This window comes from Centruroides sculpturatus, unplaced genomic scaffold (genome assembly GCF_000671375.1).
Source record: "Centruroides sculpturatus isolate CEXI.00-Female unplaced genomic scaffold, Cexi_2.0 scaffold54, whole genome shotgun sequence".
Taxonomy (NCBI): domain Eukaryota; kingdom Metazoa; phylum Arthropoda; class Arachnida; order Scorpiones; family Buthidae; genus Centruroides; species Centruroides sculpturatus.
In genome coordinates this window covers 1,197,224-1,224,656 of record NW_019384340.1, presented here as the reverse complement: position 1 = coordinate 1,224,656, position 27,433 = coordinate 1,197,224, and the positions used below count along the sequence as shown (strand labels likewise).

Sequence of the window (27,433 nt, the reverse complement as noted above, 5' to 3'; positions counted from 1 at the left end):
TTAACCGACCGTCCTAGTCGGCAAATTTCAAATGTCCGCTAGTGATGTGGCGCTACAATATTTGGCTATGTCTTGGCTACTTTAATATTATTTTTACGTGTTTTAGCTGGCAACACTCATTCGACCATGAAAGGGAGCCAGTTTTTAAACGAGGCTTAATTTTCTGATTTTTAACGATACAATAGCGACAATTATTATTTTAAAAAATTTTTGTTAGGCTTAACATCAATGAAAATTCAATGCATAGTAGGTTAATAGCAATATACTAATTACATGGGATATAATAATATACTACACTAATAATGGATTTTTTCATACTTTTTGGTTATCCGACTTTTCAATTATCCGACCAACCCCAATCCCCAATTGGGTCGGATAATCGAGGCTCTACTGTATTTCAAGAAATTGACTTTTATAGAAATGTATTTTTATTTCTGATATGAGATCTATGATTCCAGAAAGACTTCTCTTTATTTCTTTCTTCAATTATGATTAAATCTTTTATCACAAAATGTGTAATGTTTTTAATCACTAAAAAGGAATGTCAGTTTTTGATCAAGAAAATATTCATTTTCTGTAAATTATTTTTCAGATGATATAATTTGGGTGATTATATTTGAAATATGCACTATTATTCTTGTTTAAAGTAAATATTATTATTGTTGTAGTGTTGTTACAAACTGAATCAAGGTATATATTTGAGATGGAGCATTAGCGAAGCCTTTTCTAAGAGTAAGAGGATGTTAGAATTGTGTTTTCAAAATCTGTTTGATCGATTTTGATTAAATTTTGCTGTTTTCCATTAATTGCAAGGAGAAATCCAAAAATACAATAAAAAATGGGGGTCCATGACTATTTTTGAGATATAAGGTTGTTTTATGAGCATGCGTGAAAAAGTGATGTGATATATGAATCATGTGACTTTGTCAAATGTTGTTTCACAGCCTAGCATGTCTTCTATGACTAGCATGTCTTCTATGGGGTTAGTTATAGAGTCAAGTTTGTTCTCAAAATTTATTGGCCTAATTTTGATAAAACTTTTCCATTTTCCATTATTTGAGATGAGGAATTCAAAAATGTAAGAGGGTCTATTTAAATGTAAAAAATAGAGATTGAGTGGTTTCTGATAAAGAGAGGAGTTAAATCGACAGTATAGAGAGTCTATATTGATAAAGAGATAATAAAGAGAGTCTATGCTCTCTGATGTGACTGAACATACCTAATGGAGTTTAGGCCTAGGGGTCAAAAGCAAGGATCATTTCTCTGTATGCAGCCAGTGCAAAGATTGTAACTCCTACAGCCAGTTTTATTCCCAGCTCCACCTCAATTTTATTGTGATATGACAAAGTCATGCAATGTCCTAGTTTATTATACATATGTATTTTATTTTACTAAGTATAAAGATAAGAAATATATCTAAAAACAAGCAAATATTTATTGTGACATCATCACAATGCCAGGCTGCAATTTTAATCATATTTTTAATTTATTTAATTTAAAATATATGCTCTCTACCTCAAATTAGTAGTGTCTTGCCCCTGTACATCATACTTTTCTTGTTAGAATAGAATCATGCCTGTCATCTATCTAACCCCTTTCAGGGGAAAAGTTTTGAATTGAAATAACGTGACTTTTGTTATGCATTGGAAGTTCATATATAGTTAATAGGGCTTTCCATATATGATCTCGGCTTTCATCTATATAACCCTGTATTCAAGATTAAGGAAAGATGGATGGAGAGATGGATAACAGTGGGAATTTATAGATATACAATTTTTTCAAATTGCAGCCCAATAAATGTAAATATGATGAAAGTATGCTGTATATGCTGTAACCATATGTATAGTTCATGTATATTCCCTCTGGTAACAGATTTATCTTATTACTAATAAATTATTTGATTTTATTAATTTATTTTTGTATAATTTCTATAAATAAATAAATACACGAAATAGGTTTCAAACATTTTTTGTTAGATATAAAGAAGGAACTTACAATTAAACTAGATATAAACAGTAAACTGCAAATTTCATAAAATATTTAATGCATACTTTTGTTATATAAAATTATTAAATAAATAAATTTTAAATTTTAGAATGTAGCAAGACAACTTTCAGATGTTATTAATGTGAAAGTAATAGTTGGAGGAAAATTTCATCAGGTAAGTTTTTAATATTTTGATAATATGTAAAATTTTATACTGAAATTTTCAAAAGAATAGTTTTAAGTTATTAAAAAATTATTTTTGATTTTGAATTAAAATTTAACTAAATGTATTAAGTATTGAAGGATTTTAAATTAAATTTGCTTTGAATCAAATATAATAAACTTTGATTCAATTGGTTATAATTGGCCAGAATTAAATTAACAGCAACAACTTTTGTAATAATGTCTTAATGTATTCATCACTTGTACATATATACATATATGTAACTTGACAGTAAATAATTACAATAATAGTAATACAATATTTAATTTATTATTTATACAATAAATTATAAATTAAGTATTGAATTAATATTTATTTTAGCCATAATTTATTTTATAAATCACAACTGCTAATATACAATTTTTGACCTTCTAGAAATCTTTCTTACACTCTAAACCTAGTATTATAAGTAAAGTGGAACCTCACTTAATGAGCACCTCACATAATAAGTAAAACAAAATTGTAAAAAATGACTCTCTTAACGAGCAAAGTTTTGCATAATGAGTGACGGGGAGAGGGGAAATCCCAGACTGTGCACATGCTTTATCAGTCTGTGTTTAGCACTCGTTCTGCTAGAATCTTAGTGTCGCTTGTGATCAAACATTTTTCCAAACTTGTGTTCACACATATGCATAAACATCAGCAATCATCACCCATTATATAATAAACATGTCAAACGATATGCCAAATTCTTGGGCTATGTAAAGGTTATAATTAAATATTAGAAATGAAATAATTTGACTAGAGATAGACAGTTATGCTGCCATCTCGTATTAAATTTAATGATCAATTCCAACTTAAATTTTAGAAATATCTAAATTAAAAAATTAATTATTTATAATTATTAAATTTAATACAAGATGGCAGCATAACTGTCTATCTCTAGTGAAATTATTTCATTTCTAATATTTAATTTTAGCCTTTACATAGCCCAAAAATTTGGCATATCATTTGGCATGTTTATCAGACATATTATCTGTGATTTTTTTTTTTTTTGTTTTCTGCAAATTGAATTCTCATTCCAGGTTGGTTCATTCCACGCTGGAAGAAAAGATGAAGATGATTCATGCTCCTTAACAGTGTATACTGTATAATTGTCTTTGAATAAATGTTATACGTAAAATATTTGAATATTTTTTTGGCACGGAATACATTATCGTATTTTACGTTCATTTATATGGGAAAAACTGTTTCATTTAACAAGTGTTTTGCATTATGAGTAAGATTCTGGAAGAAATTATGCTCGTTAAGCAAGGTTCCACTGTACTACATTTAAGCTTTGTATTAGAATATCCAACATTTTTATGATCTTTCTGAAAATATTTAATTTCTCTTGTTTTATCTTATTAAATGTTGAAATTATACAGATTTACTTTATTGAAATAATTACTGCTGTATTATATCAATATATAAAACAGAATGAATTGAATAGAAAAATCATTAACCACTCAAAAGTGAGAGACGGATATATCCATTAAATTCTTTTGGGGGTATCGGCAAAAACTACCGCGAAAAAAAATTCACAAAAAAATGAATTATGTAACAATAAAAAAAAGATTTTTCTTTACTAGACATAACTGTTTAAAAAATCTTTTTCCGAAACGGAAATGAGAAAAAAAAACGCATGGAAAAATACTTTAAAAATTTTCCACGTTTATTCTCCAGTACTTTGGGGTAGCACCATACCTGACTATCCCTTTGCTGAAAGGTTAATAGGATCTTCATAAAATTTCTATAAAGTAATAAAATAAAATTTTCTGTTAAAATTGAATACATTCATCCTGAGGTTCTTTAATTAAAATTTTTTAAACTCTTAGGTATGTTATAGTAAAATAATTAGTATAAGTCAATAAATTCTGAAGAGTTTTGTTACATTAAATTATTTTGCTTTAATGCATGAAAAAAGAATAGTATAGTATAATACAAGTATAATACAGAACATTGAATTAGATATATAAATTTTAACAAAACATGAATAGATTTTTGATTTAATATTTAATGGCTATTTAGTGTTAATAAGATGCAATATTGCTTTCTGAATATAAATCATATGTGATTTAAAAAGTTAAAATGTAAAGAATATTTAATTTATTTGAAAATGAAATGAATATTTTTATACATATTTATAAATTGTAGAAATACAAACTTTTTTATGTATATGATAAAATTAATGTATTTTGAAAGAAAAAGTTTTGTAATTTATAGTAGAGGGCATGTAAATTGCATAACCTATGATACAAGTAATATACCAAAAAGCTTTCAATAGATATACAAAGTAGTATATTTAATCTATTATTGCAATTTGTAATGATGAAATATGTAGTATGGAAAAGAAACCAAGAATACATTTTAAAAAAATGCAATTTATTGCTTGTAATGCTATGTTAAACTTAATTGTTATTTTCATGACATATCTTCATCAATATTATTAATCATCATTGTCATAAGAATTTACAGTTCAGAGTTATGAAAGCAAATAAAAAAAAAAAAAAAAACAGATTTACAGTGTAATTAGTCAGTAAAACATAACAAAAAGTTATTTCTTGTTGATTGGGATCCTAATACAGTGGGTGATCGGTTAATGAATAGTTCGTATAGCAAACAAATCGGATAACGAACACTTTACTGAACAAACATAAAAAGAAATGGAAGAAAATAACGAATACCAATTGATATTCCCTTGTCTTCAGGTAACAATTCGAAACCTTTCAGAGTGCGAGAGACATCAACATTGACACTTAACCTGATATTGATTGGATAGTATCCCTCCGAATTTTGAAACTTTCCCTTGTAATTCCAGCTTTTTGTTTACCTTTCTGACAAATAATCTTTTTATAGTCTTCGTGACACTGTCGGACGGGCACTTGTTAAGTTTTGCATCAGGGTTTATTTACAAAAGGTGAAAGTTTAACTGTCCCATTGGATATTCATTAACATTTTAATACCAAATTTCGAATTTTATCCGAGCCTTGCATTTAAATAATTTTTTATGGGCTAGTTGATTTCTGTTCTCTGAACTTTTGTAAGTGCTTTTCTGAACTTTTTATTTAAAAAAGAAACTGATAATATTATGGAGTCTAAAAGGAGAAGTGTCAAGAACTATGCTCACTGTAGAAACTGAGTAAGAGATAATAGCCAAGGTAGAAAGTGGGCACAAGATGTCTGATGTTGCTATGCAGTATGCTTGAACAGGTCTACAGTAGGCACAATCTTAGCTATGAAAGATATATTAAGAAGTCTCAAGCTGCTAATGGAGTTATGAAATCACATCTGAAAAATAAAGAGCATTTTAGAGCTCATAATGGAACCTGAAACTGATCTGACGACTGAAGAACTCCAGGGATGTCAGAACAATGATCATCCAAGTGGCATCCAAACCAGAATAAGGTTAATGGGGTTGGGGATCTCTATAATTACAATACTATTAATTACTTCCAAAAAATTCTGAAGAAAAGAGAAAAGTAATCAACATTGGACAGATTCTTTAACCCCCACAAAGGGAAAAAACATGATTAATAAAAATGCAAGATTGCATATATATGTANTAATTAAGAATAAAATTTTCATTAAGTTGGTTGGTTAGATGGCTCATGTTTTTTGGCATAAGAGCCATATAGGCTAAGATTATCATGTCAAATGGTAAATCTTAGCCTATATGACTGTTATACATGTTAATGACTTACAGAGAGTCCAGTAGCCTATCAAGATTTGGCATCTGGCCCAAAAATTCCCATCAAACTTTCATTTCCAAAATGCTGCCTATGACTCCTCTCAAATACAGTATGTCTGCAACTGCACAGTATGTCTTTCAGACTTAAAGTACAGTTTCAGTACTGGCATACTGGCTGGTCTTCACCCTTCAAAAGGTATTGCCGAGTATGACCAATTTTCAAACAAGTAAGAATCACCTCAGTCAATGCCCATTTATTGCATGCAATCTGCACAAATTGGCCATCAATTGCATGACTGAATGATTTTATTAACTACACTTGAGAGCCTTTATAACACAGTAACAGCAAAATTTTAATGAATGATAACGTTTTCGACCGCAACCTCAGTCTTCATGTTCAAATCTCACGTTTATAATCACTGAGATTTGAACATGGAATTTAGAACAACACGTTTAAAAATTTTTTTTAAAAACATGGAACAATTTACACGCACATAGACAACCTTTAACTGTATATATTACCATAGTGATAGAAATAACTCCACACCATAGACAATAATTAATAAGATATAACTAATAACGTATAAAGAGGCTGCTAAATTCTAGTGTTGTTCGTTCTTTTCGTAACAGTATCTCCATGCATAGGAAACTTATTGGCATCCTTTGAGTTAATACAGTTGCCAGCCAAGTCGGCTTTATAGATTTCCGATGTCTCCAGGTTTTGCAGGTTTTCAATTTGATTTTCACATTATGTTGATATTATTTTTAATCTAAATCTTGTTTTTCATGAATTTATAGTTTATTTGTGCATAATAATAAAATAAAAATTTTATATTAAGGTTATAGTCAATATTATATTGAATTTATATATTTCATATTGCCTTTTTGTATCAATACATTATTGTGAGGGCTGAAGTTTTATTGGGAATTGCAGTCAGGCCTGAGCAGTTAGTATATATAATTTTACAATTCCCATTTTGTCACTTGAATGTTGTGAGATTTACAATCAGTACTTTTATACAGATTGAGTTGCACAAAATGAAACTAATCTGGGTTGAGTTTTCTTAATTTAAGTTATCAGTTCCTAGTTTGTTGGGAAGAGGGGTGACACATCATCACTATTTTGATGAGAAATTTTGATAAGGATGATGTTCTATGTAAGAATATTAGATTTGAGTGAAAGTTACAGAATTAGTAAAATAATAAAATTTAGCAGAATAAATCAATATTAAGTTGATTAAGAATTTTAGAACCTCAAATTATCTTTATTTTAAACTAGCTGTTACCCGCGACTTCGCCCATGTGGCTTTGCAAGCAAACCCCATTTATATTCTGTATTTCAACAACCACAGTAATTGTTATATAATTAATTAATATATAATTTAACTTAAACTAATTTAAAATTTAACTGTGCTGTATTTTTAAATTAGTGTGAATTATTTTTATTTGATGAACTTATTGCCTGTTCTAAGTTTAATAACTAGTCACATTTCTGAATTTTACATTATAAAAATTCATAAATTTGCTATATATTCAACATTCAAGACATTGTTTATTCATTTTACATTTAAGGCATAAATGTAAAATGAATAAATGTTTTGCAAATGTTAATTAAGTAAAAATTCAAATTCAATCGTGGCTAATGTACAAGTTTTGCAAAGATTGTATTTGTTGAGATGAAACACTAGGAAACTGTGGACTGCATGCCCTACCTCATTTAAGTCCATTGTGGATGGATTTGACTTGCAATGGATTCATGTGCATAACTAAGATTATCTTAATTTAATAATTAAGATAGTTATTTAAAATATAAAAATGACCTTTAAGACAGAAATAAATTAAAAAGTACTGTAATGAATAGTTATTAATATAACTTTTATAGATAATATATATAATTTTTACTTTCAAATAATTTTTTTAATTTTAGGAGTGTATGATTTATCATATGTACGACATATTGTTATTGATGAAGCTGACACTTTATTGGATGATAGTTTTAATTACACTCTGAAAAATTTCCTGAAAAAAGTTAATGTAAATATACTATTGTTAAATTATCATATTATTATTAAGAAATTATAAATATATCTCTTTAATATATATTGTATATATTATCCTTCAGATTCAAGTCACAGTTCCTACTCATCCATTAGAAATGACAGGAGCCCAACTAATTTTATGTAGTGCAACATTCCCTAGAAATATTGATGAGGTGTTATCAACATTTATTGATGTGTCATATATTGAAAGTGTGAAAACAGATCATTTACATAGACTAATTCCACATATTCCACAAAAATTTATCAGAGTTAAAGGATCTGAACGAACAGGTAAATTTGGATACTCTTACTGTGCAAGGAAAATTGGATCTTATTGGTTTGTTTTCATTAAATACATTATTATTTTGTAATGATTAGTTTTGGGAATTTGTTTAATTTTAATAATTAAATAATTCATTCCTATAAATAATTAACTATACATTTAATTATTTATAATCAAAGCCTTCTTCAACTAATGCTATCATCTTTTAGATGGTTGCATTAGTTGAAGAAAAGTTTAAATGCTATTGTAAAAATTGTAAATATAATATATATATGAATTTAAAATTGATTAATTGAAATTTAATATTAAATGATTAGTATTAGATGTTTGAATGAATTAGATTTTACTACATCAGAAGTTAATATAGTGTTATTTTTGTCTTAGGTCCTCTTGTAGAATTAGTGAAAAAGGATTTGAGAAAGAATGATCCAGTAATGATATTTTGTAACAAAACATGCACCAATGTTTGGATGAGTTTCTTTCTTAATGATTTAAATGTACCTAATATATGTCTAAATGGAGAAATGGAATTAAAGGTAAAATATTTACTTATTTTCAGAATTTCAAATAATATGTATTCTGTAATAAATTTATTAAAAATGTACAGTAATTAATTAAGAATTTTTGTTTTTTTTATGTAAAAAATAACTACTTTTGTCTACATAATGGAAATCTACACTTGAGAATCTTTATAACACAGTAACAGCAAAATTTTAATGAATACTAATGTCTTCGACTGAAGGTCTTCATCAGGTTTATAACCAGTGAGATTTGAACATGGAACTTAGAACAACATATTTAAAAATTATTTTTTAAAAACATGGAACAATTTACACATGCATAGATAACATTTACCAAAGCAATAGAAATATCTCCACACCATAGACAATAATTAATAAGATATAACTAATAATGTATAAAGAGGCTGCTAAATTCTAGTGTTGTTCGTTCTTTTCGTAACAGTATCTCCATGCATAGGAAACTTATTGGCATCCTTTGAGTTAATACAGTTGCCAGCCAAGTCGGCTTTATAGATTTCCGATGTCTCCAGGTTTTGCAGGTTTTCAATTTGATTTTCACATTATGTTGATATTATTTTTAATCTAAATCTTGTTTTTCATGAATTTATAGTTTATTTGTGCATAATAATAAAATAAAAATTTTATATTAAGGTTATAGTCAATATTATATTGAATTTATATATTTCATATTGCCTTTTTGTATCAATACATTATTGTGAGGGCTGAAGTTTTATTGGGAATTGCAGTCAGGCCTGAGCAGTTAGTATATATAATTTTACAATTCCCATTTTGTCACTTGAATGTTGTGAGATTTACAATCAGTACTTTTATACAGATTGAGTTGCACAAAATGAAACTAATCTGGGTTGAGTTTTCTTAATTTAAGTTATCAGTTCCTAGTTTGTTGGGAAGAGGGGTGACACATCATCACTATTTTGATGAGAAATTTTGATAAGGATGATGTTCTATGTAAGAATATTAGATTTGAGTGAAAGTTACAGAATTAGTAAAATAATAAAATTTAGCAGAATAAATCAATATTAAGTTGATTAAGAATTTTAGAACCTCAAATTATCTTTATTTTAAACTAGCTGTTACCCGCGACTTCGCCCATGTGGCTTTGCAAGCAAACCCCATTTATATTCTGTATTTCAACAACCACAGTAATTGTTATATAACACCTACTGCTGAGATTGATGAGAATTGCTGAGAATCAAATGAACTATTTTCAATTTGATCAATTTTCTGGAAATTCACAATCATTCTATAATTGAACTAATATGCAATAACAAATTTGAATTTAAAACGGATCGAACATTTTTAATTAAAATCGAAATAGATAAAAATATTTATAACAATGTCTAAAATGTCTGAAAAGTACTTAGGTGTATTAACCTAAGTACTCAATGAAGACTAAACGCAGTTAAAAACAAAAAATCGCATTTAAAATAGTACAGTAGAAGCTATTCTTCGGGTTAAGCCTTAATCCTCTCCTCCCGTCAGGGGAATTTTGAAAAATCTTTTCTTAGTGTGCATTTTTATGATGTACCCTAACTGTGTACAAAATTTCACCTCTTTAGGTTCAGCGGTTTGCTCTGGGATAATGATGAATCAATCAGTCAATCACTCAGTCAGTCAGGACAAGTAATTTTATATATTTAGATTTACAGTAGTAATTTTTTATAGAAAGTTTTTTATTTTTTAGTGTTAATATCAGTAATGTAAAAAATTAAAATGTCAAATTACTTTATACCAATCATTTAATTAGCCTTATTATAGCCCGATATTTAGGCGATCGTTTGGTGATTTATAGTTATACAGTTTATAAAGATCTTTTTTGTTAAGGTTGTCCGATTTTTAAAATCGGAAGGTGAACAACACTGGAATATTTGCGAAATATCACATGAGTCATGCATGGTTACAAGTTTTGACAATTCTGCAATAAATGAAACATTGAAAAATCTTCAAATCGTCAACAAATGCACTCAGTGTTTAAAATGTTAATATATGTGTTACCAATAAAAAGTGAATATTTGTTGAGTCATAATTGAGCTATTACTCTTTTCACATTGATATTTACTGATTTAGTAATATATGGTTGAGATGAAGATATATTTAATATATTTATGTACCAAGGGTGATAATTACTTTGGCTTAGGTTAACTTGGTTTTTATTTATAGATGTGAAATTGCAGAGTCTAACAACAGTGTAACCATATTTTCAATCTTGTATATATCTTTAAACAACTAATCTGACAATCCGAATAAATTCAAAAGTGTTATTAAATTTNAATTCCAACTTAAATTTTAGAAATATCTAAATTAAAAAATTAATTATTTATAATTATTAAATTTAATACAAGATGGCAGCATAACTGTCTATCTCTAGTGAAATTATTTCATTTCTAATATTTAATTTTAGCCTTTACATAGCCCAAAAATTTGGCATATCATTTGGCATGTTTATCAGACATATTATCTGTGATTTTTTTTTTTTTTGTTTTCTGCAAATTGAATTCTCATTCCAGGTTGGTTCATTCCACGCTGGAAGAAAAGATGAAGATGATTCATGCTCCTTAACAGTGTATACTGTATAATTGTCTTTGAATAAATGTTATACGTAAAATATTTGAATATTTTTTTGGCACGGAATACATTATCGTATTTTACGTTCATTTATATGGGAAAAACTGTTTCATTTAACAAGTGTTTTGCATTATGAGTAAGATTCTGGAAGAAATTATGCTCGTTAAGCAAGGTTCCACTGTACTACATTTAAGCTTTGTATTAGAATATCCAACATTTTTATGATCTTTCTGAAAATATTTAATTTCTCTTGTTTTATCTTATTAAATGTTGAAATTATACAGATTTACTTTATTGAAATAATTACTGCTGTATTATATCAATATATAAAACAGAATGAATTGAATAGAAAAATCATTAACCACTCAAAAGTGAGAGACGGATATATCCATTAAATTCTTTTGGGGGTATCGGCAAAAACTACCGCGAAAAAAAATTCACAAAAAAATGAATTATGTAACAATAAAAAAAAGATTTTTCTTTACTAGACATAACTGTTTAAAAAATCTTTTTCCGAAACGGAAATGAGAAAAAAAAACGCATGGAAAAATACTTTAAAAATTTTCCACGTTTATTCTCCAGTACTTTGGGGTAGCACCATACCTGACTATCCCTTTGCTGAAAGGTTAATAGGATCTTCATAAAATTTCTATAAAGTAATAAAATAAAATTTTCTGTTAAAATTGAATACATTCATCCTGAGGTTCTTTAATTAAAATTTTTTAAACTCTTAGGTATGTTATAGTAAAATAATTAGTATAAGTCAATAAATTCTGAAGAGTTTTGTTACATTAAATTATTTTGCTTTAATGCATGAAAAAAGAATAGTATAGTATAATACAAGTATAATACAGAACATTGAATTAGATATATAAATTTTAACAAAACATGAATAGATTTTTGATTTAATATTTAATGGCTATTTAGTGTTAATAAGATGCAATATTGCTTTCTGAATATAAATCATATGTGATTTAAAAAGTTAAAATGTAAAGAATATTTAATTTATTTGAAAATGAAATGAATATTTTTATACATATTTATAAATTGTAGAAATACAAACTTTTTTATGTATATGATAAAATTAATGTATTTTGAAAGAAAAAGTTTTGTAATTTATAGTAGAGGGCATGTAAATTGCATAACCTATGATACAAGTAATATACCAAAAAGCTTTCAATAGATGTACAAAGTAGTATATTTAATCTATTATTGCAATTTGTAATGATGAAATATGTAGTATGGAAAAGAAACCAAGAATACATTTTAAAAAAATGCAATTTATTGCTTGTAATGCTATGTTAAACTTAATTGTTATTTTCATGACATATCTTCATCAATATTATTAATCATCATTGTCATAAGAATTTACAGTTCAGAGTTATGAAAGCAAAAAAAAAAAAAACAGATTTACAGTGTAATTAGTCAGTAAAACATAACAAAAAGTTATTTCTTGTTGATTGGGATCCTAATACAGTGGGTGATCGGTTAATGAATAGTTCGTATAGCAAACAAATCGGATAACGAACACTTTACTGAACAAACATAAAAAGAAATGGAAGAAAATAACGAATACCAATTGATATTCCCTTGTCTTCAGGTAACACTTCGAAACCTTTCAGAGTGCGAGAGACATCAACATTGACACTTAACCTGATATTGATTGGATAGTATCCCTCCGAATTTTGAAACTTTCCCTTGTAATTCCAGCTTTTTGTTTACCTTTCTGACAAATAATCTTTTTATAGTCTTCGTGACACTGTCGGACGGGCACTTGTTAAGTTTTGCATCAGGGTTTATTTACAAAAGGTGAAAGTTTAACTGTCCCATTGGATATTCATTAACATTTTAATACCAAATTTCGAATTTTATCCGAGCCTTGCATTTAAATAATTTTTTATGGGCTAGTTGATTTCTGTTCTCTGAACTTTTGTAAGTGCTTTTCTGAACTTTTTATTTAAAAAAGAAACTGATAATATTATGGAGTCTAAAAGGAGAAGTGTCAAGAACTATGCTCACTGTAGAAACTGAGTAAGAGATAATAGCCAAGGTAGAAAGTGGGCACAAGATGTCTGATGTTGCTATGCAGTATGCTTGAACAGGTCTACAGTAGGCACAATCTTAGCTATGAAAGATATATTAAGAAGTCTCAAGCTGCTAATGGAGTTATGAAATCACATCTGAAAAATAAAGAGCATTTTAGAGCTCATAATGGAACCTGAAACTGATCTGACGACTGAAGAACTCCAGGGATGTCAGAACAATGATCATCCAAGTGGCATCCAAACCAGAATAAGGTTAATGGGGTTGGGGATCTCTATAATTACAATACTATTAATTACTTCCAAAAAATTCTGAAGAAAAGAGAAAAGTAATCAACATTGGACAGATTCTTTAACCCCCACAAAGGGAAAAAACATGATTAATAAAAATGCAAGATTGCATATATATGTATTTTTACTATTACATATAAATAAACATAGTAAAAAAGTATATATTTTTTCTGTGTGTAGCGTCTTTGCAATCCAAACAATAATTTTGGTAGACGATCAAACAGCAATTAATGCATCTGAATTAAAAAAAAGTGTTTTAAATAAACTGTAACGTTTTCTAACTAATTGCTGTTTGATTGTCTACCAAAATTATTGTTTGGATTACAAAGACGCTACACACAGAATCTGAAGATACAGCAACTATACCTTCTACATTAAGATATGTATTTTTTATTTTTTGGAATCTCCAGAATGAATTAATCAAATTCCCATAAAAACATATGGTAAATCAATAATTGGTTAATGAATAATTCGGATAACGAACAAAGTCTTGCAACGGATTATGTTCGTTAACCAATCACCCACTTTACTTTGTAGGACTACTTTGAACCTTAATAACAGCTTTCCAGTGTTATTAAGGCTTACTTCCAACTATCAAAAATTTTGCTGATAAAAGTTTACTACCTCTGCATAGGTTTTTATACCAATTGATGATGCAATCATCAGAAACAATGTTGCAGTAAACTGTCAGCCATTGAAAAGCATTCTCATATATATGATGATGTGGACGATGAAATCTTTATGGCATCTTGCAAGTTGGTGTTCATGAAAAATTACATACATATTTGTTCAACTAATTAATTTCAGTTTTTTAATAGCTTGTTAACTCCTGATAATTTTGGTCTTCACATCTCTGGTCATACTATGCATAACAAATCATGTCTTTTTACTTATAAATACCAATTAAATATATCTTAATACTCCTTTTTACTTTTTATCCAGATCTTTCTTGTTTTAAAAAGGCATGTAAAGATTTAATATATGTTTGTTGATTTTTATAATTATTGTATATCTTTTAACATGTATTATATAACTCCAAATGATCTACTGAATTATCAGGCTATTTTGGACTATCTTAATGATTAATTACTAATTAATTTGACTAGAGGTAGGCAGATAATTCAGCAGATCATTTGGAATTAATTAATTAAATTGGGTTATGGGTTGTTGTCATTAATATTACATGTATTACAAATTTATATATATATTTTTGCTTTTAATTTTTTATTATAGTAATGCATTGTTTTTTAATATTTCTTTATCAAATGATTTTATATTTTATATTGAATTTTTATTTTTTGTAATGTCTTCACTTTTATTATTTATTCTTTCTATTTTTTTGCACTGATTCATTGTTGTTATTGCTTGTACTTAAGGATCTGATATTGGGACAGTTATTTCTTGTTCACTTGTATTAATTTAAATGAAAATATAAAAAATGATACTTTAATTTTAAAAATTAAATACATTTTTATAAGGTTTTATGAATGATACGATTTCATGACTGCTACTGCGTAATGTACTGTACTATGAAAAAATTGCTGAAAATAAATATATATTTTTTCAGAATAAGCCTGATGATTTTCATAGTGAAATAATTGTTTCAACAATAGGTATTTTTGAAAAATTGGTTAATAGAAGTAAGTTCCTGAAAATTCTTGATTTTCTATTATTAATTAATTAATATATAATTTAACTTAAACTAATTTAAAATTTAACTGTGCTGTATTTTTAAATTAGTGTGAATTATTTTTATTTGATGAACTTATTGCCTGTTCTAAGTTTAATAACTAGTCACATTTCTGAATTTTACATTATAAAAATTCATAAATTTGCTATATATTCAACATTCAAGACATTGTTTATTCATTTTACATTTAAGGCATAAATGTAAAATGAATAAATGTTTTGCAAATGTTAATTAAGTAAAAATTCAAATTCAATCGTGGCTAATGTACAAGTTTTGCAAAGATTGTATTTGTTGAGATGAAACACTAGGAAACTGTGGACTGCATGCCCTACCTCATTTAAGTCCATTATGGATGGATTTGACTTGCAATGGATTCATGTGCATAACTAAGATTATCTTAATTTAATAATTAAGATAGTTATTTAAAATATAAAAATGACCTTTAAGACAGAAATAAATTAAAAAGTACTGTAATGAATAGTTATTAATATAACTTTTATAGATAATATATATAATTTTTACTTTCAAATAATTTTTTTAATTTTAGGAGTGTATGATTTATCATATGTACGACATATTGTTATTGATGAAGCTGACACTTTATTGGATGATAGTTTTAATTACACTCTGAAAAATTTCCTGAAAAAAGTTAATGTAAATATACTATTGTTAAATTATCATATTATTATTAAGAAATTATAAATATATCTCTTTAATATATATTGTATATATTATCCATCAGATTCAAGTCACAGTTCCTACTCATCCATTAGAAATGACAGGAGCCCAACTAATTTTATGTAGTGCAACATTCCCTAGAAATATTGATGAGGTGTTATCAACATTTATTGATGTGTCATATATTGAAAGTGTGAAAACAGATCATTTACATAGACTAATTCCACATATTCCACAAAAATTTATCAGAGTTAAAGGATCTGAACGAACAGGTAAATTTGGATACTGTTACTGTGCAAGGAAAATTGGATCTTATTGGTTTTCTTTCATTAAATACATTATTATTTTGTAATGATTAGTTTTGGGAATTTGTTTAATTTTAATAATTAAATAATTCATTCTTATAAATAATTAACTATACATTTAATTATTTATAATCAAAGCCTTCTTCAACTAATGCTATCATCTTTTAGATGGTTGCATTAGTTGAAGAAAAGTTTAAATGCTATTGTAAAAATTGTAAATATAATATATATATGAATTTAAAATTGATTAATTGAAATTTAATATTAAATGATTAGTATTAGATGTTTGAATGAATTAGATTTTACTACATCAGAAGTTAATATAGTGTTATTTTTGTCTTAGGTCCTCTTGTAGAATTAGTGAAAAAGGATTTGAGAAAGAATGATCCAGTAATGATATTTTGTAACAAAACATGCACCAATGTTTGGATGAGTTTCTTTCTTAATGATTTAAATGTACCTAATATATGTCTAAATGGAGAAATGGAATTAAAGGTAAAATATTTACTTATTTTCAGAATTTCAAATAATATGTATTCTGTAATAAATTTATTAAAAATGTACAGTAATTAATTAAGAATTTTTGTTTTTTTTATGTAAAAAATAACTACTTTTGTCTACATAATGGAAATCTACACTTGAGAATCTTTATAACACAGTAACAGCAAAATTTTAATGAATACTAATGTCTTCGACTGAAGGTCTTCATCAGGTTTATAACCAGTGAGATTTGAACATGGAACTTAGAACAACATATTTAAAAATTATTTTTTAAAAACATGGAACAATTTACACATGCATAGATAACATTTACCAAAGCAATAGAAATATCTCCACACCATAGACAATAATTAATAAGATATAACTAATAATGTATAAAGAGGCTGCTAAATTCTAGTGTTGTTCGTTCTTTTCGTAACAGTATCTCCATGCATAGGAAACTTATTGGCATCCTTTGAGTTAATACAGTTGCCAGCCAAGTCGGCTTTATAGATTTCCGATGTCTCCAGGTTTTGCAGGTTTTCAATTTGATTTTCACATTATGTTGATATTATTTTTAATCTAAATCTTGTTTTTCATGAATTTATAGTTTATTTGTGCATAATAATAAAATAAAAATTTTATATTAAGGTTATAGTCAATATTATATTGAATTTATATATTTCATATTGCCTTTTTGTATCAATACATTATTGTGAGGGCTGAAGTTTTATTGGGAATTGCAGTCAGGCCTGAGCAGTTAGTATATATAATTTTACAATTCCCATTTTGTCACTTGAATGTTGTGAGATTTACAATCAGTACTTTTATACAGATTGAGTTGCACAAAATGAAACTAATCTGGGTTGAGTTTTCTTAATTTAAGTTATCAGTTCCTAGTTTGTTGGGAAGAGGGGTGACACATCATCACTATTTTGATGAGAAATTTTGATAAGGATGATGTTCTATGTAAGAATATTAGATTTGAGTGAAAGTTACAGAATTAGTAAAATAATAAAATTTAGCAGAATAAATCAATATTAAGTTGATTAAGAATTTTAGAACCTCAAATTATCTTTATTTTAAACTAGCTGTTACCCGCGACTTCGCCCATGTGGCTTTGCAAGCAAACCCCATTTATATTCTGTATTTCAACAACCACAGTAATTGTTATATAACACCTACTGCTGAGATTGATGAGAATTGCTGAGAATCAAATGAACTATTTTCAATTTGATCAATTTTCTGGAAATTCACAATCATTCTATAATTGAACTAATATGCAATAACAAATTTGAATTTAAAAAGATTCAAACATTTGGTTAAAAAATTGAAATATATAAAAATATTTGTTGTTATCGAAACCGTGTTGTTGTTTATGTATTGTATACTGGCACGATGAAGTGACCGTTTAACCAACACTTGGCAAGTTTTCCATCTTTATTTAGTTTGATCTCTAGCTTAGATCTTTATTTAGTTCCATCTCTAACTAAATAAAAATGGAAAACTTGCCAAGTGTTGGTTAAATGGTCACTTCATTGTGCCAGTATACAATATATAAAAATATTTATAACAATGTCTGAAATGTTATCAATTTAATACACCTAAGTACTCAATGAAAACTAAACGTAGTTGAAAACAAAAAATCACATCTAAAATGGTATAGTAGAAGCCGTTCTTCAGGTTAAGCCTTAATCAATTTCCTCTCCCCCTCGGGGGNTGTGGCCGTCGGCCATAAAATTGTATAAAATATTAATTTTAGTTAGTTTTAAGTTTCTTTGTTCCTTTATTTCTTACTTTTCTAGAACTTTCCTTTCCAACCTTTTTCCCTTGGGTGGGATTAACAATCCCAAGAAATGGGAATGAAACAAAGGGTGAAGTGGGACCCTAAGGCGAAAAAGTAGAAACGAAAAGGAGTCGAGGTCGAGCTCTCGAGGAGAACTGACGAGAGAAGGTAGTGTTCCGGATCGCTTGTAAGACGATCGGAGACTACGAAGCTAAAAGAAGAGGTCTGGGCTCGAAGACGCAGAGTAAGGACGGAGAAGTGGTATAGCTTCAGATTGAGTGTGAAACAATTGGAAGCTACAAGGAGCCAGCGAACCGATAGGAAGAAACTCCTATAACAGAACTTTAGAGGAAGCCATCGAAAGAGTCGTACGAAACGATATAAAGGAAGGACGAGAGACAACGTTCCACGGAAAGGTCCACGTGGTGTCCCACCCAAGGTTTCGAACTCAAAAATCCCGGGTATTTCCATCTCCCTCTTATGCTTTATTATTTTTCTAATCTCTTCTTCCCTTTTTAGTCGTAGGTAGTGTAAGAATTAGTTATAAGTTTTTTGCCTCGCGTATAGTCGTAATTCTCAATTAATCCGCTGTTTGTTAGATCGAATTAACGCATGTACGTACAGAGATTATTGTATTGTTGGGATCTGAAGAAAAACGAACCTGTTCGAAGCGACAATAAATATCTTTGTGTTAAAGACATCCAACGTGTATTTATTTCGTGCTTTTCCGCTCGCGGGACATTGTACTTGTCGCAACGAAACACCACACAGATGTGATTAGTTTCATGGCATATGGCATAACTGGGAACAGTTCTTTCTAAATGGAGTAAGTAGATATGGAAACATTCTTATTTATGTAAATAGTCTAGACCCCAAATTGGACTTGCATAAAAAATAATTGGATTAATTATTGAATTACATAGTTTCATGGGTATGTACAAATTTGACATTTTTAAAGTTGAACATATGAACAACAAATTAGCAATTGCCTGCTTCACTTTGTTATTTATCCTGGAAATATGTGCTTTAAAGGTAATGTTTCAATCGAATATGACTCCCAGAAAATTTATTTCTTTTACTGTTTTAGAGAAGAGTTGTCAAGGTATATCTTTAGATTCTTTTTCTGAAATTTTACTATTATTTGGAAATATGATAATTTTTGCTTTTGTGGGATTTATTGTTAAGTGAATCAATTTAAAATATAAATTTAGTTGATTAATTTTTCTTTGCAAGGTGACTTTAGTTGGAGCTAAAATTACCAGGTCATCAGCAAATAGAATATAATAGAAGATTCTGTTCAATACCATCAGTAGATTTTTGATAAATATTCCGATTAAATAAAAATTAAATAAATGAGGTGAAAGTGGGTCTCCTTGAAGTATGCCATGTGATAGGTCTAGTGGAGGAGATATGTTTTTCTCTGTTTAATTAATTAATTTTTATATTATATTTTGAAAACAATTTTAGTACTGTTGATGAGAATTGTTTGCCTGCTCTTCTAGCTTTTAAGTTGTGTACCAGTAAGGGAATGTAGAATGAATTGAAGGCTTTCTGAATATCTATGAAAGAGACATATACTTTTCTATGTTTTTTAGTTACGTGTAATTGTATTAGCAATAGTAGGAAGAAAACTGCAGATTATGTTCCTTTATTTCTGATGTAAGCATACTGAAATTTAGCCTCAAACTCCATTTCTTTAGTCCATTGCTGAAATTTGAATTCTAATATTAACGTAAAACGTTTTCTCAGAGTTGAAAGTAAAGCTATTGGTCTGTAGTTATTTGGAGATAGTTTATCAATTTTTTTATATATCATAGTAAGTAAGATGGAGTTTCATGAGATTGCATTATACATTGAGTTAAATAAATTTAGTAGTCTTATTCTTGCTTTGTAAGGAAGTAGTTTTAAGAATTTAGTTGGGATATGGTTGCTGCCTGGGGTTGAGTTGCTCTGAGTGTTGTTAATGGAATCTTTTAATTGTTTAATTGTAAATTTGGAGTTTAAATATTCATTGTAAGAATCAGTACTAGATATTAGTGATGGAATTGATTGAATATTTGGAAAGCACTGGTAGAAATTTTTCCATGTATCAAAATTTATTACTGATATGTTTTCACCTAGATTTATGTTGAAGTGGAATTTTTGTATTGTAGACCAAAACAATTACTATCCTTGCTGTTATTGACTAAGATTAATTCGAGATTTCCGAAATATTTTTTCGTTTTGGCCTTGAGTAAGTTATTGTAGGTCTGTTTAGCCTTCCTGTAATTAGTGAAGTTTGAATCGTTTGAATCTTTCCCGAATAGTTTTAGATTGTTTTGCTTTATCTTTTTCATGTTGTAACTGTCAGAGTCATACCATGGTTTTTTAAATTTATTTTGCATATTAGTTAGTTTATTTTTTATTTATATATAGTCATTCATTATACGTAGCATGAGTTTTTAGATTTCTTTGCTTTTAAAATCAGTTATTTCCAGGATATTATTGAAATGTTTTTCAATTTCAGCTGAGTATCTTGAAACATTGTAGTTTATCCTTTGGTATCTGTTATTCGGTTTATTTATTTTTTGCTGTGAAAACAATAAAAGTTTTGTCATTGTAGGAAAATGATCAGATGCATGAAAGATTGTTATAGTAAATTCCATGGTATAGTAGAAATTCTGAACATATAGTAAAGTCAATTGTAGATTTTCCATTGTGTTCTATACAAGTGCATTCAGCAAAGTAATCAGGTTTCATGTGTCTGTTTAGGATATACATTTTTTAGTCGATTAATATTTCTATTAAATTTATGCCCAGCCTATTGATATGTTTATCTTTAGATTGGCAGATATTTTGGATTAAGGTATTAGGACCACTATACCAAGAGTCCATCATTATTTATTATAATAAAAGATTCCTTAAAAAATTATAAAGACGTATTAATTAGATCTTATTTTAAATCAGAAAATTTTTATATAATTATGGTTATTATATGTCTTCAAATAATTGTTATTATTTTGAAATTCTAAAAATCATTTATATTAAATATTTTTTAGGAAAGAGATGGTCAATTTAGAAAATTTCAAAATGGTGAATGCAATGTGATTACTTGCACAGACATTGCATCTCGTGGATTGGATACAATTCGGGTAAGTTAAAAACAACTTAAAAGTATAACCATTGTTATCAAATTACTGAACCAAATTTATTTCAGGTAAAGCATATCATCAATTTTGATTTTCCATTGCACATGTCAGATTATATACACCGAATTGGACGAACAGGAAGATTAGGAAGTCCTAAAGATTCTCATGTCACAAATTTTATCTGCACTCCTTATAATGTTGATCTTGTAAATAGTATTGAAGTAAGTAATTTTTGAAATTTGAATATATAGTTAACCAAATAAAATTAATTTTACCAAAGAGAAAATAAATAAATTTACTATTACTAAATTATAAATTTATCTCACTATAAAAATGAAAGAAATAGTACTAATTTTTCTAGATAATAATTTATATCATAGATTATATATATATATTTACATATAAACATATATGTATATGTAAATATATATGGTACTGTAATTCTGCTTACAATTAATCACATTAATTCTTAAGTACAGTGGTGCCTCATATAATGTACACCTCGAATAATAGACACTGCAAACAACAGACTTTCTGTTTGGCTGTTACGTGACTCGAGCAACGGACTGCTGTGAACAATGGACTTTCCGTTCGGCAGTTACGTGAGGCGAACAATGGACTTTCTGCAAACAAGTGTGAATGATATTTCCACTCTTTTGCCATTGCCAATGATAATCTGCTATTTTTATAATATATTAGTATTATTAGAATATATTATTAGTATATCTGAATTACAGAGCTCCCGTTGGGATTTGGCTTGCTCCCTTGTTTATTACCTACATCACCTCAGTGCAGGGTATGATCTCTACAATGACACCCTTGCCCATCATTTCTGATAGGTGTTGAAGAAGAGAGAGAAACAGATCATCTTGGACATGTTTTTCAAGAAGCCAGCTGCCAAAAAACAAAGGATGGAACAAGAGGAATTGGCCTTGCAATCTCCAGTAGCCTCTCCTGAATCTGACTCTGATTAAAAAACAATAAAAAGAGACCCGCTACAATGTGTAAAAAGTCTGTATCTGTATGAATGTGTGAAGAAAGTGTTCCTCCACATCCTCCTCACAACATCTGACTACCCGGCATAATTGGTGACTACTCCATTTTCATTTTTTTTTTTTTATGGTACAGTACGGTTATTTTATGTGGAATAAATTATGTTTTAACATGTATTTCTATGGGAAAATGCGTTTTGTATAACGGACTTTTCACTTAATGGACATGCACCTGGAACAGATTAAGTATGTTATACGAGGCACCACTGTATTTGAATTATTTAATATATTTGTATTCATTCATTCTAATTTACTAATTTGTAAGGATGCCGATTGGGGGGGGGGAGTTTTTTATTCCCTACTGTTGGGATGACTTAAGGTCTTTTCATATGTGGCTGGCAGTTTTGAGGAGGCAGGAAAGACAAGTGTTTCACAAAGAAGTCCGTTTATTTTTGGACGAATATGCTTACATAGAATTATCAAAATCTGGGGTTCAGAGTTCTGTGACTTGTCTTCAGAAGTCTGTTTCCTTTCATTCCGGTCCAATGCTGACAGGCCCCCAGGGTGGTGATACTTCAATGTTCATAATCGGGAGATTCAGCACAAAAAAAGATGAATGGACGTACGATAAGTGGAGAGTGAATGAACACTACTGGTAGACTAGAGAAGGCCACTCTCTGACCTTTACATTGGAGTTTTTAAAAGTTTTTCATGATTGAATTGTCTCTAATTGGTTGAACTTTTCTTCCACCTTTCCTAATTGGTCTCCCACCTGTCTCCAAGTGTAAATGGAACTCCCTGTCGGTCGCGGGTTAGGTCAGCTAGAGATGGTATATTTGACACCTTCCTTAGGCTCTGATCGTGTTTAATCAATGACTATGACACCCACGCTCATTCTGATACTTTTCTAGTTTTGTTTTGCTTTCTAAACTGCATCTTAATGTTTTAAATTTTAAATTCTCTTTTCAAATTTTCTTTAATCAAAATTTTGCTTTTCCCATTATTCTCTGTGAGTGTTGATGTCAAAATCTGGTGTTGCCGACTCGACACTTATATAATTTATTATCTTGAGGTTTAACTTAATAAATTTTTACATATCTTTCTATTTTGAGAGGTTGTTTCTGGGGCCTCACAAATTTGTTTTCTTTGATAATAATGGACAGAGTATTTGCTTATCTAAATATATAAAATTACTTGTCCTGACTGATTGACTGAGTCACTGATTGATTCATATCGCCCAGAGCAAACCGCTGAACCTAAAGAGGTGAAATTTGGTACACAGTTAGGGTACGTCATGAAAATGCACACTAAGAAGAGATTTTTCGAAATTCCCCTGCGGGGGAAAGGAAGAGGATTAAGGCTTAACCTGAAGAATGGCTTCTACTGTAATATTTTAGATGCAATTTTATATTTTCAACTACATTTAGTTTTCATTGAGTACTTACAATTAAATTGATAACAATTCAGACATTGTTATAAATATTTTTATATATTTCAATTTTTTAACCAAATGTTCGAACTGCTTTAAATTCGAATTTATTATTGCATATTGGTTTGATTATAGAATGATTGTAAATTTCCAGAAAATTGATCAAATTGAAAATAGTTCATTTGATTCTCAGCAATTCTCATCATTCTCAGCGGTAGGTGTTATATAACAATTACTATAGTTGTTGAAATACTGAATATAAATGGGGTTTGCTTGCAAAATCCACATGGCAAAGTTGTGGTAACAGCTAGTAAATTTATATTTATGAAGTGTTTCCATACAAATATATATATAACAAGTAATTAAAAATAATTACAGAATATAAACAGTTGTAGTCATTTTGATCCTAAATGAACATTGTCAGATTCTGTTCATAGTGCATTTGCTTTCCACAATGTGAAGAAATGCATAAAGCTCTCATCTCCAGTAAGCATCCAATGAAAAAAAGCCTGTTCTTTTGTATACCATACAAGATGTGAAAAACTTGTATTCTGATGTCATTTACTTGTTTCTACTGTTAAATGCTTAGAAATCACCTCAGATTTTTCTGTAATAGTTGTATGTGCAGAACTGACATTTTCATCTGTGTGACAATTCGATTAATTATAATGCCTCAATTCTACATGAGATCACTTATGATAGTACTCATTTCCACCATTATGACATGCTGTGCCTTTTCAGGCCATGCAAATTTTTAACATTTTGCATCCCTTTTTAGATTTCTCATTTCATTCATACATGTGTTTTGATTAAATATGATTCACTATACATGTTCAATATTAGTCTGTAGATTTCAATGGGTTTTACATATTCTTCATGAAGAAGCCTAATTGACAATCATGTAAATTATGTGATGCACAACTACAAGAGAATTAGTTATCGAATTAGACATCATTAACTAGTAACTTCTGCAGTTATCATGAGATAGCTTTATAGTGTTTTAAAATGTTGCCAATAGAGCCAAATTTCTTGAATGTAGAAAATCAGTACAAATACTTTAGTAGTGTAAATTCTATACATATTTTCTGGTTTCCGTTTGAATGACCTTTGTAATTCATAATTTTTGTAAACAATTTTTACATTTGAAATCACTTTTATGTTTTCTCTTGTCTAAAATTACTTTAAATAATAATGATATAAAAATTGATTCTTTGAACAGTAATGAATGACTAGAAATAGAAAATGTTTATCTTTTTATCTGCTAGTTGGACAATAAATGTAAGAATTGATTAAACTATAGTCTACAAAAGACCTCCAACTAACATCTTTATAAATTTACAAAGCAATTGTGATAAATAAGTTTACATCAGTTGTGTAATATAATTGCAAAAAAGTAAAATAAAAATCTGCTGAAATTTAAATCATCAAACATTTTCTTAAAAAGGAAGCAGAAAGTTAAATTAGGAAATATTCCATGGAGAGAGATTTTCCAAACAATTGTTAACAATACCCTTTATGAATAGGCTTCCAGAAATATAACTTAAATTTGGCAGTCATAACAAAACTTTATTTTGTCCATAATATGGCTTATTTTATATAAAAATAGTTTTCTAGATAATATTTAAAAAAATTATTCAAACAATTTAATGCTATATAATATGTATTGCATAATGTGTGTCATATGTTTAAATTTTTCTTTTTAATGCAGCTTGCAGTGCGAAGATGTTATGTCTTACCACAAGTTGATGCCAATATAACTGGAAAATTCAATGTAATGTATGGAGATAGATTAGAAACTGATATAAATAAATAAAATAGTTTTTATAAATTATAATCTAGTATAAATTTAATGTTCAGTGATATGTTTCAATACTTTTCTGAAACCCACAAATCCAATTTGAGTACACACTGAATAAAATCAATAATAGTATTCATCCATAAAAAAATTATAAATAACAGCTTTTGCGGAATATTGTATACTGTGTACTTTCATTTTTTGATATGTATTGTACGTCTTAACAGTTTCTTTTATCAAGATTGGATTGATGTTAATTTTTCATGAAGTTATATAGAATCATATCATAGTAGCAGTCATACTCATAATGTTTATTAGAACTAGTCTGAATAAAAGAACAGAGATAGAAAAGAAACTTCTGTATGAAAGTAAATTATAACTAGAAATTATAAAGATTTAAGCTAGTTTATTTTATTTAGAAAAAGAAAGATTAATACAAAATCTGGAAAATAGTTTAGGTTTCTTTGAAACAAAAGTTCAAATGTTGCATTTGAGAATAAAGGTGCAACTATGCAGATGCAAGCAAGCAAGAATATGTGGCGAGAAGAAGTGATGACGTTTCACACTCTTTGTTTCTTGCTCTCATTTATTATGACCACACAGATGAGAGCCTTGCTTTTATCAGCCTTCACCAATGTCTTGGAATCTGAGCCAATTGTTGGTCAAAGCTGATAAAAGCAAGGTGGTCGTGATTATGAAAAGGGCCACCTACATCGATTCACAGTAGGTATGTAATGTCAGTTGAGGCCTCACACATAGATGAGAGTGAGAAACAAAGAGCGTGAAACGTCATCATCTCTTCTTGCCACATATTCTCGCTCGCTTGGAAAATTTGCTGCTTGTGTCTGTATAGTCACACCCTTATGCTTAAAAGCTTTGAAAATATTTATGTAACATTCAATTAAGAGAGACTTCTTCAGTTTATTGATTAGAAATATTGTTTTATTTTTTGACACTGTGTCAGTTGCTTAAGCATCAGTTTTTGTGAGAGTGAAGGTATAGAGGAGCAAGAAATAGAAACAGCAATTCCTTTTTTGTATATTATAAGAAAGCTCTAGCTTTCCAGGAAAATGTGGGTCCAGGAGTGATAACCTCTGAAAATCACTTTCAAATTTAGAGATATTTGATGAAATTTTTTAAAAGCTATTAGATAAAACAAATGAATAACTGCAGAATTATTTATTTATACATAGTACATTTACATTTTAATTAAAAATTGTAATGACTTTAATGATTTTATTCAAATTAACATTTAACTGAATTTTAAAAAATCATTTTTTTTTAAATTCAAGAAACACTGACCATAAAGTTTAGAAAATTAAAATAAAAATTTATGCAAATTACAGATTCTTGAGATTTGGGCCTTTAAGTAAAACTGTCAGACATGGTTAATTTTTTGATTGATTATCTTTGAATCCAGTTCCTACTTGCTGTTCCTTTTTTTTATACATATGTTATTTGAATATATGTATATATATATATGTATTGCCATGTGATAGGTCTAGTGGA

The 27,433-nt window shown here is 28.4% G+C and overlaps 1 protein-coding gene across 1 annotated transcript in view; it reads left to right on the top strand.

Moving 5' to 3' along the window:
• LOC111634238 (probable ATP-dependent RNA helicase DDX28) overlaps positions 1–25,942 on the top strand; it is a 31,061-nt gene extending 5,119 nt beyond the window's left edge. Inside the window, exons 6-13 of the mRNA XM_023378966.1 lie at positions 2,096–2,161; positions 15,209–15,281; positions 15,879–15,985; positions 16,074–16,281; positions 16,658–16,809; positions 21,619–21,711; positions 21,777–21,929; positions 25,838–25,942. Of these exons, the coding sequence (XP_023234734.1) occupies positions 2,096–2,161; positions 15,209–15,281; positions 15,879–15,985; positions 16,074–16,281; positions 16,658–16,809; positions 21,619–21,711; positions 21,777–21,929; positions 25,838–25,942 (957 nt within the window). The remainder of the gene's footprint in view (positions 1–2,095; positions 2,162–15,208; positions 15,282–15,878; positions 15,986–16,073; positions 16,282–16,657; positions 16,810–21,618; positions 21,712–21,776; positions 21,930–25,837) is intronic.
• Positions 25,943–27,433: the final 1,491 nt, after the last annotated feature.